Source organism: Miscanthus floridulus, chromosome 5, assembly GCF_019320115.1.
Source record: "Miscanthus floridulus cultivar M001 chromosome 5, ASM1932011v1, whole genome shotgun sequence".
NCBI classification, from domain to species: Eukaryota; Viridiplantae; Streptophyta; class Magnoliopsida; order Poales; family Poaceae; genus Miscanthus; species Miscanthus floridulus.
The window spans coordinates 8,070,899-8,087,001 of NC_089584.1; the positions used below are offsets into that span (position 1 = coordinate 8,070,899).

Genomic DNA, 16,103 nt, shown 5'->3' on the forward strand with positions numbered 1-16,103 from the left:
AGCGTCGGGTCCATGCCGTCCTTGTCAGCTGAGTGTTGTTGCCAGAGCGTGACCAAACCGTCACAGTTGTTGTCATACCGGCTGTTCCGAACCCGGCCCGGAAGTATGTGGGGCTGGACGACGAAGAGGAACAGCTAGCATGTAGTCGGAGAGCTCCTTGACGGCTTTGGCTAGGCGATGGTGATCCTCCGCGGCTGGCTCAGGCTGGCGGCGGCAGCAGAGGTACACGTCGGTGGCGACATGGCAGATGAGGATGCTCCGGTCGAAGTCGGTGTCATTAACGCTCTAGCTGATCTCATCGTATAATATGCGACTACCGCTTGCCCCCGGCGGGTAAGTTATTTGCTGAAGCGTCCACCGGCCCGTGCGTCCCTCATGTCCGCTGTTAGATTGATCTCTAATTTTAAATTGGGTCTAACGGTCTAGTTGGGCCTTTGATCCGCGTCCTGATTGGGGGCGTCCAACCCACTATGGCTGGAGGGTCTCTGTCACACTGCGCAATAAATAGAGGTGGGGACCGACGGCTCTGAGTACGAGGTTCGCCTGAGCCGAGCTCCCCACCGAAACCTAAACCCTAATCCCGATCAGAGAGAGGCGCAACCAGTGACGGGAAGCCACCAGCCGCGCCGCCCCGTTCCACCGACGTCGATGACTTCATCGCCCTCTTCACTGACCGTCGCTCCCTCGCGTAGACACCGGCACAACAACCATGCCCGACGCCTCTGGATCGAAGGCCTACGATGGTCAGTAACCTAGCACTATTCCTCCCTCTAATCTTTGTCTAGTAGATGTGCTAGGACATGTTATCCATTTACAAGATGTACCCGACTAGATTTATGACTATGTGATTAGAATAGATTAACATTGGTACCAGAGCCAGGTTAACAGTGTGTAGATCTAGTATAGTAATGTAGACGGGGATCCCGATCTTCCGTCAGGTGATGGTAACCATCGTTGTGGCGGAGAATGACACACCGATCCGGCTTCAGATCGAAAGATCGAACCCTGCAATCTTAGCACCACAGCTCCTCTGGTTATCAACCAAGTCACGGGCCAAGTTGACCTCGCCAAGAAGGCTAATCCCTGCCTGCACAACGAAGAACACAAGCAAGAACAAGAAAGAAAGCAACCAAATTGCAGATGAATGATTAATCTCACGAGTTGGGGTCTTACAAACCGATGAACGGCGAAACTGTTCTTGACAGAATAATCTAAGCAAAACCCTAATGGAGGGGCGACGGCTGTTTATAAAGACTCTAAGGTTGTGCAAGACCCCTGGACGCGCCCCTAATGGGCCCAAACTCGATACATGGTCCAACGGACCCAAAAGACGGTGTCGCAGCACCTTGGCAGATTCTGGACGCTGACTTGTTTCGACGATTCCCGTTGATTCCGAATAGCTTTTGATGTGAAACCACTTGGATTGGCTTCCTTATCAAATTAGCTTTCCATCCATATATGGATCATCAAAAACGGAGTCCGGATGCATCCTGGGCGACCAGTTTAAGGCAGACTGGTCCTGTAGGCCGAGGCAGACTCGAATTCGTGTTGGACTGGGCCTCCGGCTTGTGTTGGACGTCCTTGCTGGTCATCATCACCTCCTCCACGTCCTCTTAGTCCCTCTTGACCCTCTCCAATGTTCCTAAGCAAGATAACATCATTAGGTAATAGTCTATTCTCAAAAGTATGAAAATGATCGCTTAAGAACGAGCTCACCTGTAAATTGAGTTGACACATTCGAGTCCGGGTCATTGGACCTTGCATGACGGTTGGATGATCAGCTGGTACATCCAAAGGAGTGATGTCCTCATCATCCTCCCCCTCTTGAATTGGAGTCGTCATCGACTCAAGCTCATCTTCTTCTCCCAAATAAGGTTTCAAATCTGCAATGTTAAATGTGGGACTAACCCCGAACTCGGGTGGTAACTCAAGTTTGTATGCATTATCATTTATTTTCTCAATAATCTTATAAGGACCAGCTGCTCTTGGCATTAATTTAGACTTACGTAGCTTAGGAAATCCATCTTTTCTTAAATGTAACCAAACCAAATCACCCGGTTCAAGTTTAATCTCTTTTCTACCTTTACTACCAGCAATTCTATACTTTTCATTCATGCTTTCAATATTTGCTTTAGTTGTTTCATGTAACTTACGAATAAAATTAGCACGCTCTCTAGCATCACTATGTATTCTCTCAGTGGTAGGTAAAGGCAAAAGATCAATAGGAGCACGGGGGTTAAAACCATACACTACCTGAAAAGGACTTACCTTGGTGGTGGAATGTTCCGCCCTATTATATGCAAACTCCACATGCGGCAAACACTCTTCCCACATCTTCAAATTGCGCCTCAAAATGGCTCTCAACATGGTGGACAATGTTCGATTCACAACCTCAGTTTGCCCATCAGTTTGGGGATGACATGTTGTAGAAAATAGCAGCTTGGTCCCTAATTTATTCCATAACATGCGCTAAAAATGACTCAAGAATTTTGCATCACGATCTAAAACAATAGTAGAAGGCATACCATACAAGTGAACAATTTCTTGAAAGAAAAGGTCAGCAATATGAACAGCATCGTCGCTCTTATGACAAGGAATAAAATGTGCCATCTTAGAAAAACGATCAACCACCACAAAAATACTATCCCTCCCTCTCTTAGTCCTTGGCAATCCCAACACAAAATCCATAGATATATCTGCCCAAGGAGTAGAAGGAACAGGAAGAGGCATATATAAACCATGTGGGTTCAATCACGACTTAGCTTTTTGACATGTGGCACACCGCGCCACGTACCGCTCCACATCACGCCTCATCCTAGGCCAAAAGAAGTGTGTGGACAATACCTCCTTCGTCTTCTTGGCACCAAAATGTCCCATCAATCTGCCTCCATGTGCCTCCTGCAACAACAAAAGACGAACGGAACCAACTGGAATGCATAGACGGTTAGCTCTAAACAAAAACCCATCGCGGATCATAAACTTATTCTATGTGCGTCCCTCTCTACAATTAAGCAACACATTCTTAAAATCAGGATCAAGCGCATATTGTTCTTTAATGGATTGAAGACCAAAAATCCGGCAATCAAGTTGAGACAGCAATGTATATCTTCTAGACAAAGCATCAGCAATCACATTATCCTTCCCTTTCTTGTGTTTGATAATATAAGGAAAAGACTCAATAAATTCAACCCATTTAGCATGCCTACGATTCAGATTATTTTGAGAGCGAAGATACTTAAGTGATTCATGATAAGAATGAATAACAAATTCTTTAGGCCACAAATAATGACGCCACGTCTCTAAAGAACGGATAAGTGCATACAATTCTTTATCATACGTGGAATAATTAAGAATAGGACTATGTAATTTTTCACTAAAGTAAGCAACATGTTTACCATCTTGCATCAAAACACCACCAATGCCAAGTCCACTAGCATCACATTCTAGCTCAAAAGTCTTACCAAAATTTGGAAATTGCAGCAATGGTGCGTGTGTAAGCTTGTCCTTCAAAGTGTTAAAGGACTCCTCATGTGCCTCTCCCCAATGAAACACCACTCATTTCTTCGTCAACCCATGCAATGGGGCAGCAATGGTGCTGAAATCTTTGATGAAGCGGCGGTAGAATCCTGCAAGACTAAGAAAACTCCTCACCTGTGTGATGGTTTGGGGAACCGGCCAGCTCTTTATAGCTTCAATTTTCATCTCGTCCACCTCAATTCCCTGTGGAGTTACAACATAGCCAAGAAAAGAAACTCGATCCGTGCAAAAGATGCACTTCTCAAGGTTACCAAATAAACGTGCATCACGTAAGGCATTAAAAATAGCACATAAGTGATCCATATGTTCATCAAAAGACTTGCTGTAAATCAATATATCATCAAAGTAAACTATCACAAAATGACCAATAAAAACTCTTAAAACCTCATTCATTAAGCGCATGAAAGTGCTAGATGCATTTGTCAAACCAAAAGGCATAATTAACCACTCATACAATCCGAATTTAGTTTTAAATGCAGTTTTTCATTCATCTCCAAGTTTCATTCTAATCTGGTGGTAGCCACTTCGCAAGTCAATCTTAGTGAAAATTATAGAACCACACAACTCATCAAGCATGTCGTCTAGCCTAGGAATAGGATGACGATACCGAATAGTAATATTATTGATGGCTCTACAATCAACACACATACGCCAACTTCCATCTTTCTTAGGAACCAAAAGTATAGGAACGGCACAAGGACTAAGGCTTTCACGTACATACCCATGGTCCAAAAGGTCATGGACTTGCCACTGAATTTTCTTAGTCTCCTTAGGATTGGTTCGATATGTAGCTCGGTTGGGCAAGGTCGCTCCCGGAATCAAATCGATTTGATGCTCTATCCCTCTCATAGGTGGCAGTCCCAGGGGTATCTCAGCTGGAAAAATGTCCTCATACTCCTGCAAAAGGTTAGTGATAGCAGGAGGTACCGAGCTAACAATATCATCAAGTAAAAACATAGCTCGTTTGCATACCAAAGCATAGCAAATATCATCATCAGAAATTTCAGTAAAGTCATATTTTATTGCAAGCATAACACCACCCTTCAATTTAATCCCCTCAGCCTTAGAAATAGATGTAGACTTATCCTTTTTAGGTGGGAAAATAGAATTAGCAACTTGTTGATTTTCAGATTGAACATCATTCAAACTAGCAGCGCGTTCTCTATCAGCTTGTACAATTTGAGCAGGGGTCAAAGGTACCAAAGTAATTTTCTTTCCTTTATGCACAAAAGTGTATTTATTACTTCTACCATAGTGTGTAGCATCATTATCATGTTCCCAAGGATGACCCAATAAAAGTGAACAAGCTTGTATAGGTACCACATCATAATTAACAGAATCAGCATAAGAACTAATGGAAAATGAAACTCTGCAAGTTTGTGTTACCTTTGCTTTACCAGAATCATTTAGCCACTGAATATGATATGGGCGTGGGTGTGGGTGTGTGGTCAAGCTAAGCTTCTTGACCAAATCAGAACTCACCAAATTGTTGCAGCTACCTCCATCAATAATGACACGTGCTCGACGGTCGCTGATGACAAAGAAAATCTGGAACAAGTTATGGCGTTGTAGCTTCTTAGGTTGCTGGACTTGTGAGCTGAGCACCCGCTGTACAATAATGCTCCTATAGGACGCCGTGGCCTCGTCACCAAGGACGTCGCCGTCCTCCTCATCTGCATCTTGGTCTTCTTCATCCTCAATGTCAGAGGTGCTGATGTAACCATCTTCTATAGCAATATATGCCCGCTGACTTGGGTAGTCCTTCTGCACATGGCCAATGCCATGGCAGCAGTGGCACTGAATACCCGAAGTGCGTCCCGTCGATACAACGAATGAGGAACTCTTGGTAGGCACCTGTAAAGAATTTTTACCTGAATCTAAAGGTCGTGCGGGAGGTGTCTTAGGTGTAGCGAAAACTCCAGAGGAGGCTGTTGGTCGCTTGCTCACTGGTGGAGGCGTCCAAAAAGTGGTTGGCTTGGTCAGCCCCGAAGATGGTGCCGAGCATGGCGTGTATGTACTGGTGCTGACCTTGCTCTTGCCCTGCTATTCACGCCCCTGCAATTCCTTTTCTGTAAGCATAGTAAACTGAAACAACTGGTTGACAGTGTTAAATTCTTTATAATCAACAATGTCCTGAATGTCACGCCTCAAACCAGAATAAATACAACAAATGACATCTTCGTTTCCCTCTACAACACTACAGCGCATCAATCCCTTTTGGAGCTCACCATAGTAATCTTGTACAGATTTATCTCCTTGTTCTAAACGCATCAATTTCTTATGCAAGTCTCTATGATAAGAAGGAGGAACAAAACGATCACGCATAGCTACCTTAAGTTCTTCCCATGTACTAGGTAAAGCATTCTGTGTAGCTAGCCCATTCCACCAAATAATAGCAAAATCCTTAAACTCACTAGTAGCTTGTCTAACTCTATGCTGCTCAGGTACAAGATGGGCACTAAACTTTTGTTCTACCGTCATCTCCCAATCAAGATATCCCTCAGCATCATAATGACCCAAAAAGATGGTATTGTGAACTTAATCTTAGCATAAGAATCCTCGGGCACACGGTGATTATTACCTTGACGGTGGTGGTGGACACCACCCATACCTGTCGTGTTGCGGTAAAGACGTTACCGTAATCTCTCTTGTTAGATAGCTGCTCGACCTATGTTTCCAGCGGCATCATGCATCGTGTCTTGACCATCGGTGTTGCTGCCGGAAACATCGTTGGTGCCCACCACAAAGGTTTCCAACTCAGTAACCTTATCGGTTAGCGTGGAAATTCGCTTGTCCAATCTCTCCATGCTATTGCCAATGTTGAGTTCAATGAGTGCGTCATTGACGGCCTTCCTGATGGCCTCATTCATTCTTTTTTGGGCATCCTCTACAACAGCTTGTAGTTGCTCTTGGCTGACACACTCGCTGAAACCCTTAGGATTGTTATCTGCAGTCTGTTCACCTCTTGCCATTGAAAACACAAAAACAGGAACAAACAGGTGAAAGTTATCCCTACCAAATGACTACGTGGGTGTAGTGGTGTCACTTTTCACAGTAAGTGGAAGCATCTTACCAAGCTCTTACCAAGTTCTTACCAACGCAAGCAGTGGGTGGTACAACCAGCGGCTGGTTCGTGATACCTGTAAGGTAGTGGTACCGAGATTGCAAGGCCCTTTGTCTGTACTGATCTGAAGAATTTGTGGAGCTTGGAAGGCAAACAAAGAATAATATGTATATCTGGCACATAAGTCAGTAACAGAAAGTAATGCTGAATTATAGTCCAAAGTACTCGTTCTCGTTGCTGGTCTAAAATGTTGCAAGTACCAGGTTGTGACAAAAGTATGGTGGATAGTAAGGTGATTGGTATGAGAAAAACAAGTATGGTGGATAGAAACAGAAACACAAATAAGGAATCAGACAGCACACGCAAACACAGCTCACTTTGGGCTTCTCTATATGCTCCTCTAGATATTATTCCTCTTTTGCCCCTCTCTTTTTTTCTATTTTTAGGCTGTCGATGTTTTTTTTGGGAAATTTTGACTTTTTTATTTTATTTTTTTGATATTTTTCCTTTACTTAGGAGCACAAAAGCAGTAACCATAGAAAATATGAGCTCAAACAAGTGTAAGACGTGGCCTGTGGAATTTTCAGAAAACTGGATGAAAATCGACAAAAACCTTGTGACCACAAAATGAGGATCTTGTGACCACTTTTTGGCCAATCTAAAAATTCCGAACCCACGAAACAAAGACTCTAGGGTCGTGTAAGACCCCCTGGACGTGCCCCTAATGGGCCCAAACTCGATACATGGTCCAACGGACCCAAAAGACGGTGTCGCAGCACCTTGGCAGATTCTAGATACTAACTTATTTCGATGATTCCTGTTGATTTCGAATAGCTTTTGACGTAAAACTACTTGTATTGGCTTCCTTATCAAATTAGCTTTCCATCCATATGTGGATCATCGAAAATAGAGTCCGGATGCGTCCTGGGTGACCAGTTTAAGGCAAACTGGTCCTGGAGGCCGAGGCAGACTCGAATTCGTATTGGACTAGGCCTCCGGCTTGTGTTGGACGTCCTTGCTGGTCATCATCACCTCCTCCATGTCCTCTTAGTCCCTCTTGACCCTCTCCAATGTTCCTAAGCAAGATAACATCATTAGGTAGTAGTCTATTCTCAAAAGTATGAAAAGATCGCTTAAGAACGAGCTCACCTGTAAATTGAGTTGACGCATTCGAGCCTGGGTCATTGGACCTTGCATGATGGTTGGAGGATCAGCTGGTACATCCAAAGGAGTGATGTCCTCATCATATAGGGTAGAGAATTGAAAAAAAATCAAAGAGGAACAGAGGGTTCAATCCGTTTCGGATTAAAACCCTAACCCTAATCGAAAAAGAAATCGTGGTGCAGAGGGTTCAACCGAACCCAAACCCGTCGGGGAAGAAGAACAGTAACCTGTTCAACCGAACCCAAAGTCGTCGGGGAAGAAGAACAATAACCCTAACCCTAGAAAGAGAAAGGGGATGGTAGAGAAGGGGCTTCCTACCTGGGGCCCGACCGTCCCGTCTTCGCCACCGGTCATCTCCATGGTCGGCGCGCGGGAAGAACCAGAGGCGTCGACCGAGCAGGTCATGCCATCGCGTGGCTCTGCCTCGGGCTCGGGTGTCAAGGGCACCGCAGCGCAGACCTTCAATGGCGGTGCGCTCACCCTCGGGTGGACGCACGCACTGGCGAAGGGGCGTACGACGGCACCGCCACTTCCTCCAGCCACCATGCTGCTGCCTATGCTCTGCTCTCCGTCGCGGCGATCAGAGAGGAAAGGGAGGGAGTGAGAATGAGTTATGGTTTGGGGGGTACGGGCCGGTCAGGGATTTTGATCCCCCAAAGACGACTCCTGGCCGTCGGATCTGGATGGACGGCTGAGAGCGTGTTGGACTAGAATCGGCCCAGGCGAGGAGGCACTTTCCCGCCCCAGGCCTAGGTTGCGGCCTAGGCGCGGGGAGACGCCACGAGCGCATGTAAAGAAAATTAAGAAAGATGCCAAACAAAGCGTAGGAATTTTACAGATTATTCACACAGACATCTGTGGTTCATTTCCTATAAAGAGTGTAGATGGTTATGATTCATTCATAACATTCACAGATGATTACTCTCATTGTGGCTACATTTATCCAATCAAAGAAAGAACAGAAGCATTAGATAAATTTAAGATATTTAAGGCAGAAATTGAAAATTAACACAATTTAAAGATTAAGATAGTCAGGTCTGACCGTGGGGGGAGTACTATGGTTGACATACCCCATATGGCCAAGTTCCTGAACCTTTTGCAAGGTTCTTATAGAAGAATGGTATAGTAGCCCAGTATTCTACACTGGATGAACCTCAATAGAATAGAATAGCTGAAAGACGCAATCATACCCTGATGGATATGGTGCGTAGTATAATAAGTTACTCCACCTTACCGTTGAGCCTGTGGATAAAGGTGTTAAAAACCGCAATTCATATTCTCAATAGAGTACCAAGTAAGTCGGTGCCTAAAACACCATATGAGTTATTGACAGAAAGAGTACCCTCACAAAACCACTTACGTGTGTGAGGGAGTCCTGCTGAGGCTAAAGTATTTAACCCAAACATTGGAAAACTAGATCCTAAAACAGTAAGTTGTTATTTTATTGGCTACCTAGAAAAGTCAAAAGGTTTTCATTTCTACTGTCTATACAGACATACAAAGTTTGTGGAAACGAGATACGCTGTCTTCCTAGAGGATGAAATGATGAGGGGGAGCATGATAGCTCGAGAAATTGACCTTGAAGAGAAGCGGGTGTATGCGCCCACTCCAATGATTCATGAGCCATTTTTCTCGCTACCTGCTGTCGCTGCACCGACAGTACAAGATATTATGGTGCCAGCACCTGTTGTTATTCCGCCTGCGACAACAATGAATGACGATGAGGAACCTGTTCTTCAGGATCCTATAGAACCTATTGCCACACATGAGGGGGAGAAACAACAGCCTCAAATAGAAGATGTGCCAAATATGGAGGTCCCTAGAAGGTCTCAAAGAGTTAGAAAATCAGTTATTCCTGCTGACTATGAAGCATATAACACTAAGGAATTTTAAATGGAGGATGATTCCACCTCATTTGAAGAAGCCATGAGAAGTGATCATTCATCAAAGTGGCTTGAGACCATGGAAGATGAAATGAAATCTATGAATACCAATAAAGTTTGGGACTTGAAAATAATTCCTAAAGGAGCCAAAATAGTAGGATGTAAATGGGTCTACAAAACAAAACTTGACTCTCAGGGGAATATAAAGAGATATAAAGCGCGACTTGTGGCAAAAAGCTTTACGCAAAGAGAATGGACTGATTACAATGAGGCATTTTCTCTAGTCTTATGTAAAGATTTCTTCAAAATCATAATGGCATTAGTGGCACATTACGATTTAGAATTACATCAGATGGATGTAAAGACGACATTTCTCAACGGGGACTTAGAGGAAAATATTTACATGGCACAATCGAAAGGTTTTGTCATGAAAGGAAAAGAACGAATGGGATGCCACCTAAAGAAATCTATTTATAGATTAAAACAAGCTTTAAGACAGTGATACTTGAAATTTAATCAGACAATAAGGAATTTTGGGTTTAAAGAGAATATAGAGGACAATTGTGTCTATGCAAAGTTTAAGAATGGAAAGTTTATCTTCCTTATCCTGTATGTGGATGATATCTTACTTGCTAGTAGTGATGTCAGTCTACTACCGGAGACAAAGAAGTTTTTGTCCTCAAAATTTGATATGAAAGACCTTGGTGAAGCTTCGTTCATTCTAGGGATCGAGATTCACCGAGATAGAAGTAAAGGGGTACTAGGACTGTCACAAAAGACATACATAGAAAAGATCTTAAATAAATTCAGTATGCACAAATATAGTCCCTCACCTGCTCCTATAGTCAAGGGTGACATATATTAGGATTTTCAATGCCCTAGGAATCAGTATGAGATCGATCAAATAAAAACGGTTTCATTTGCTTCAGCTGTCGGAAGCTTGCAATATGCTTAAGTATGTATACGCCCTGACTTGGCATTTGTTACCAGGTTACTTGGTAGATTCCAAAGCAATCCTAGAACAAAACACTAGAAATTAGTAAAAAAAGTCTTGCGTTATTTGCAAGGAAGGAAAAGCCTCATGATGACGTATAGAAGATCAGATTCACTTCATACAGTGGGATATTCAGATTCTGATTATGCGGGAGATGATAGAAAATCCACATCTGGATATGTATTTACTCTCGTAGGGGGACCTATTTCATGAAAAAGCTCAAAGCAAACCATCACTACATCGTCCATAATATATGTCGAGTTTGTAGCGTGTTATGAGGCAACGGGATAGGTGAACTGGCTAAAGAAGTTCATACCCGGTTTGAAGGTGGTTGACGACATCTATAGACCACTTAAGTTATACTGCGATAATAATCCGACAGTACAGTATGCTCACAATAATAAGTCAATTGGTGCTGCCAAACACATTGACATAAAGTATTATGTTGTGAAATATAAAGTCCGAGATCATGTCATAAGTCTTGAGCATATAAGTACCAAAAAGATGCCCGTGGATCCACTTACAAAAGGCTTACCACCCAATGTGTTCAGAGAACATGTAGCCGGTATGGGTTTAAGGGAAAGTCTATAATTCCTAAACAAAAGAAGGTCTAAAGTTAAGTATCTATTTCAGAACAGAGTGGTATATTGTAGTTGTTAAATTTATCGGTAATTGACCGTGACGATGAAACATGCTCTATGCGCTAATCTGTAATGGAATGAGTAAAAGTAAATGATATGAAATTGAAAGATGGTAGGAGATCAAGGGAAAGATTGTTATATTGATCTCTAATATTAAACTAGGCCCAATGGCCCAGTTGGGCCTTTGATCCGCGCTCTGATCGGGGATGCCCAGCCCACTATGGCTGTAGGGCTCCTGTCACACTGCGCAATAAATAGAGGTGGGGGGCGACGGCTCTGAGTACGAGGTTCGTCTGAGCCGAGCTCCCCACCGAAACCTAAACCCTAATCCCGATCAGAGAGGGGCGCAGCCAGTGACGGGAAGCCACCAGCCGCGCCGCCCCGCTCCACCAACGTCGACGACTTCATCGTCCTCTTCACCGACCGTCGCTGCCCTCGCGCAGACACCGGCACTGGCCGACGCCTCTGGATGGAAGGCCTACGATGGTCGGTAACCTAGTACTATTCCTCTCTCTAATCTCTGTCTAGTAGATGTACTAGGACATGTTATCCATTTACAAGATATATCTGGCTAGATCTATGACTATGTGATTAGAATAGATTAACACTAGCTGCCTTCTTGGTATCTCTTCCAGCAGGAGGTCCCTGAAGCTGTCCGAAATGCTGACGGTGCTCGAGTAATGGAGCTTGTCCCACCACTTCTCCAGCCCCACTTTCTTGGCGACCCTGCCCCTTAGCTCCGTCCTTTCACGGGTGCAGAAATCCAGCAGGTTGTACTGCCCAACCGACTCCAGCCACCTTCGGCTCCTCGCTGCCCGGACAAGCCGGCGAAGGCACCGGACGGCGCCATGGATCCGGTCCCATCTCCGAGCGTGCAAGAAGGCGCATGCCCAGGAAGACCCTAGTACCCTGACCATCGACGTGATCTCGAGGACAAAGGCCCCAGCCAGGAGAATGTAAGTGACGATGACATCGACTCTGCTGTAAGTGTAACCACCATGGCTGCTGCTGCTGCTGCTGCTCAGCTGGAACAGCAAGAACGAGGCCAAAGTGGCTGCCGGTGAGATCAGACGGATGCACATGCCATACCATGTGTAGATGACCGCTGCCTTGGCGTACAGGATGTCGTACATCAAGGACAGCTGCATCTCAATCAGCTCGTACATGTACTTGCCGCCATTAAACTGTATGCCATTGTTAATAGCTTCGAGTTCTGCTCCCGACGTGATCAGATCGTCGGTGAAGAGGCTCTTGCAGGCATTGAACATGTAGTGAGCACCCAGCAGAACCTCCTCCGAATCCAGCTCCGTTGTTCCAACCCGTCCATCATACGGCTGGCGCCCGTCGCTGTCATCCTGCAGATCAAGAGTGCCTCTGATGCTGTCTATGTTAGCACGTTCCAGCGCCCATGTCCTCTCCCCATACTTGAGAAGGCCAGTAACGAACATCAGCAGGGAGGGGGTGACCAAGGTCCCCTGGCTAGCAACAGACTGGTACAGGACGTAGGCTGCCCCCATGACCTGCACTGCGAGGTTTAGCAGGTGGCGTAGCCAGAGCTGGTTGTCCTCGAAGGCGTAGGCTGTGATGGTGTCCGGGCCACCGAGGTGCAGGAGCAGCAAGCGCGCCCAGAATGCGACGAGCTGCTTCTCGCTTGATCTGGCACGGAGGGAGAGGTGGCCAAGAGTGTAGATAGCTGTGGAGTCAGCCATGAGGTAGGCCAACCAGAGGAGGATCCTCAGAAGAGCAGAGCCTTTGCGCCGGCGGATCCTTGCGAAGCCCAGGAGGATAAGTTGCAGTGTGAAGCTAAGGAGCACCAGTACTTGGATCTCCCATTTCTTCCACATGTCTATTAGCCCTCCTCCATCCATTGTTCCTCGGCTGAAAATGCGAACATGAAGAATTATAGTACAAAGCAAATGGAAATAAACTAGCTGTAAAGATGGGTCCAAGTAATAAATATATGAGTATGTTTACTCATCAAACTTTAAAGTACAAAGCCAGATACCATAATTCACTTTACTGGCTGCTGAGTGGTTACCACTGCTAAGCTAGATAATCTTAATTTTACCGGGCCCGGGAAGAACTCATTTACCGAGTCAAAATATACAGATAAATTAAATGTGACTTTTGTTCCAAATTTTACCTGTGCAAAGTTCACTTGAGGTTTGCCTAATTTCCGTTGTTTATTGGTTGCATTTACATCAAAACTGTAGGCTACATGGATGGGGCACACCAGCACGCGGGGTGGTGGTCATTGTAAATAATTGTTTCAATGTCTGTTTATTTTGACATAAATCTGGCAAGCATAGATTAGGCCTCAAGAATCAGCTTGCCTAGCTTCCTACACAACCGGCAACTATAAAACAGTAAAAAATACAGGAACTTAAAACATGTAAAATTGGAAAGCCAAAATCTAGAATCACGAAGTCATGATATATACATGGTTGCAACAAAAGCTGACATAGCTTAAAGTAAGGTGTCCGCATATATTAAAGACATATACATAGCTAGAGCAAAGTCAAACCATATCTACAAGGAGGGATAAATTATCATGAGTTAACTTTTTTTTTTTCTTGGACATAAAAAAAAATTGTGTACACATATGGAGCCTTCTAATATTGGGGGCTCGGCCGCTTCGACTCCTTTCTGTCTCTACTCGTATGGATGTGCAATGCAAACGAGGAAATTAACTAGCTATGCATATTTAGAATAATTGGCATCATAGCCGGATAGTGATTATCATAGAGTATTTATGTCAGGATTATGTTGTAAAATGAACAGACGGAGAACAAATAGAAGCAATTTTGATGTCGGGATTATGTTGTAAAATGAACAGACGGAGAACAAAGAGAAGCAATTTTGGACCAGAATGCAAGGGGTGTAGCTGCAGCCTGACGTGTAGGACACAATCACTTGGAAGTGGACAACTGGTTGAGTTTACTCCACACGTTTGGCATACTTGATTCAATTCAAAGGATCCCATCGAAAATTCAAGCACGAACTCATCTGAAAGGCGCAAGTAGAAAACAAATGCAAACTGTACGCTTGGATCCTAATGCACAACAAAGTTCTAACGGCGGACAACCTGCAAACGAGGGGATGGCCGAACATTGTGTTTTGTGTAAATGACCTTTGGAGACAGGGCTTCGTCTCTCTTTGCTTTGCCCCTTTGCAAAGGCCGTTTGAGGCCAAGTGTTATCTTAGAAAAATCTCATGGTGTAGCTGTTGCAGCAGTACCCGCCTTGCATTGCCAAATGGTGGGAAGATGCAGCAAGCAAGATCCCAAAACAGGAAAGCAGACATTTCAATGGAGTACTAATATATGTTGTGTGGAACTTGTGGAAGGAGAGGGATAGGAGGATTTTTTTAGAGCGAGTTCAAGACGGCACAGCAGGTTGTCTCCTTGATCAAAGAGGATATTGTGCAAAGGCGCAGGGCTTTTTCCTTTGCGGGGTGAAAATACTGACCGTGGAAGAGGTGTATCTACTTTAGTCCTAGGTCCATTGGCCCAATGGATGCCACGTGTACATAAAACACTATCTTTTCTATACTTAATTTAATGACAGAGCTCCTGCCTTTTCTTTAAAAAAAATTACATATAGATTCCAAACTTATCCTTAGACTTCTAACACTTACGCACCCCAGAAACCTAGACTTGACGGTAGCCAGTGCGAGTCGATGGACTCGTATAGATAATCATATTGTTTTAGGGATATCATAATGCAAATAGAATGCAAAACAATGGAGATATGTCATCAGATTGTTTTGTGTGGAGTGGCGGCTAAAACATAGGAGTAGATAATTCACAAAAAAAACATAGGAGCAGAGAGCACATGAATTTTGTGAGGATTATTGTTGGATGGCTAAAGAAGAGATTGGAAAAGATAGGGATTTTAGAATAGATGCATAAGTGCATGGTGAATTACATTTGTTAATTAATGCCTTATAATGATCATCTGTAGGGAGGATGGGAGGTTGACTTGACTCGATCCCAGTCCTCTTCCTGTAGGACGAGAAGGGTGGGCGTAAGGATGGCAATGGAGATGTACCGTCGGGTATCGCCGGAACGTTCTCTTCTCCGCTACGGAGAATTCATCCTGTCCCCGTCCCCGTTAACTGTCTCGGGTATAGATTCTTGCTTATCTCCGTACCCGTCGGGCATCGATCGGGTAACAGATACCCGACGGGTACTACATACCCGATAAACAAGGACACTTGGGGTCGTAGCTTTACAATCGGAGACATTTCTTCTTCACCCGGGTATAAGTGCCGGAGTCTCAGAGATGCTGAGGAGAAGAAGCGAGGTTGCGAGGAGGACGAGCAAATATGGCAGAGAGACCGAACTGAGGAAGCGAGGGGCACGAGCGCTTGTGAGGGAGGCGTGCTTGTGCTACTGGCGGAGATGATGAGAAAAAATTAAACTAGGGTTCCTGGAACACACAAACTATATATATGATTGTTCAGATTTGGACCAAAATACCTATGTTGAGCTTCTTTGGGCCTAATACTCGCATGACAGCTCAAATAGTCAGGTTCTCCAACGGGTAACGGGGACGGATAAACAGGAAACGTTACCGTACCCGCTATACCCGTCGGAGATATATTCTTGCCCATTTAAATGTCCACGGATAAAGATATAATTCTATCACATCTCTTAATGAATCATATACCCGGGTATCGGAGCCCGTTGACATCTTTAGGTGGGCGAGAACCGACGAGCGGCCAGTAAGCGAGTACAGCTCGCAATTTGCAGATGATTCTTCCCGGTATCTGTAATTAAACTTCTTTAAACGGTGATGCTATGAACAGTTCCACCCGTT

The 16,103-nt window shown here is 44.5% G+C and overlaps 1 protein-coding gene across 1 annotated transcript; it reads right to left on the reverse strand.

The window, feature by feature from the left end:
- Positions 1-11,837: 11,837 nt before the first annotated feature.
- Positions 11,838-13,127, reverse strand: LOC136454208 (uncharacterized). Its single transcript, XM_066454715.1, has one exon. It carries the CDS (start codon positions 13,125-13,127, stop codon positions 11,838-11,840), a length of 1,290 nt encoding a protein of 429 aa, XP_066310812.1.
- Between the last annotated feature and the right edge of the window lie 2,976 nt (positions 13,128-16,103).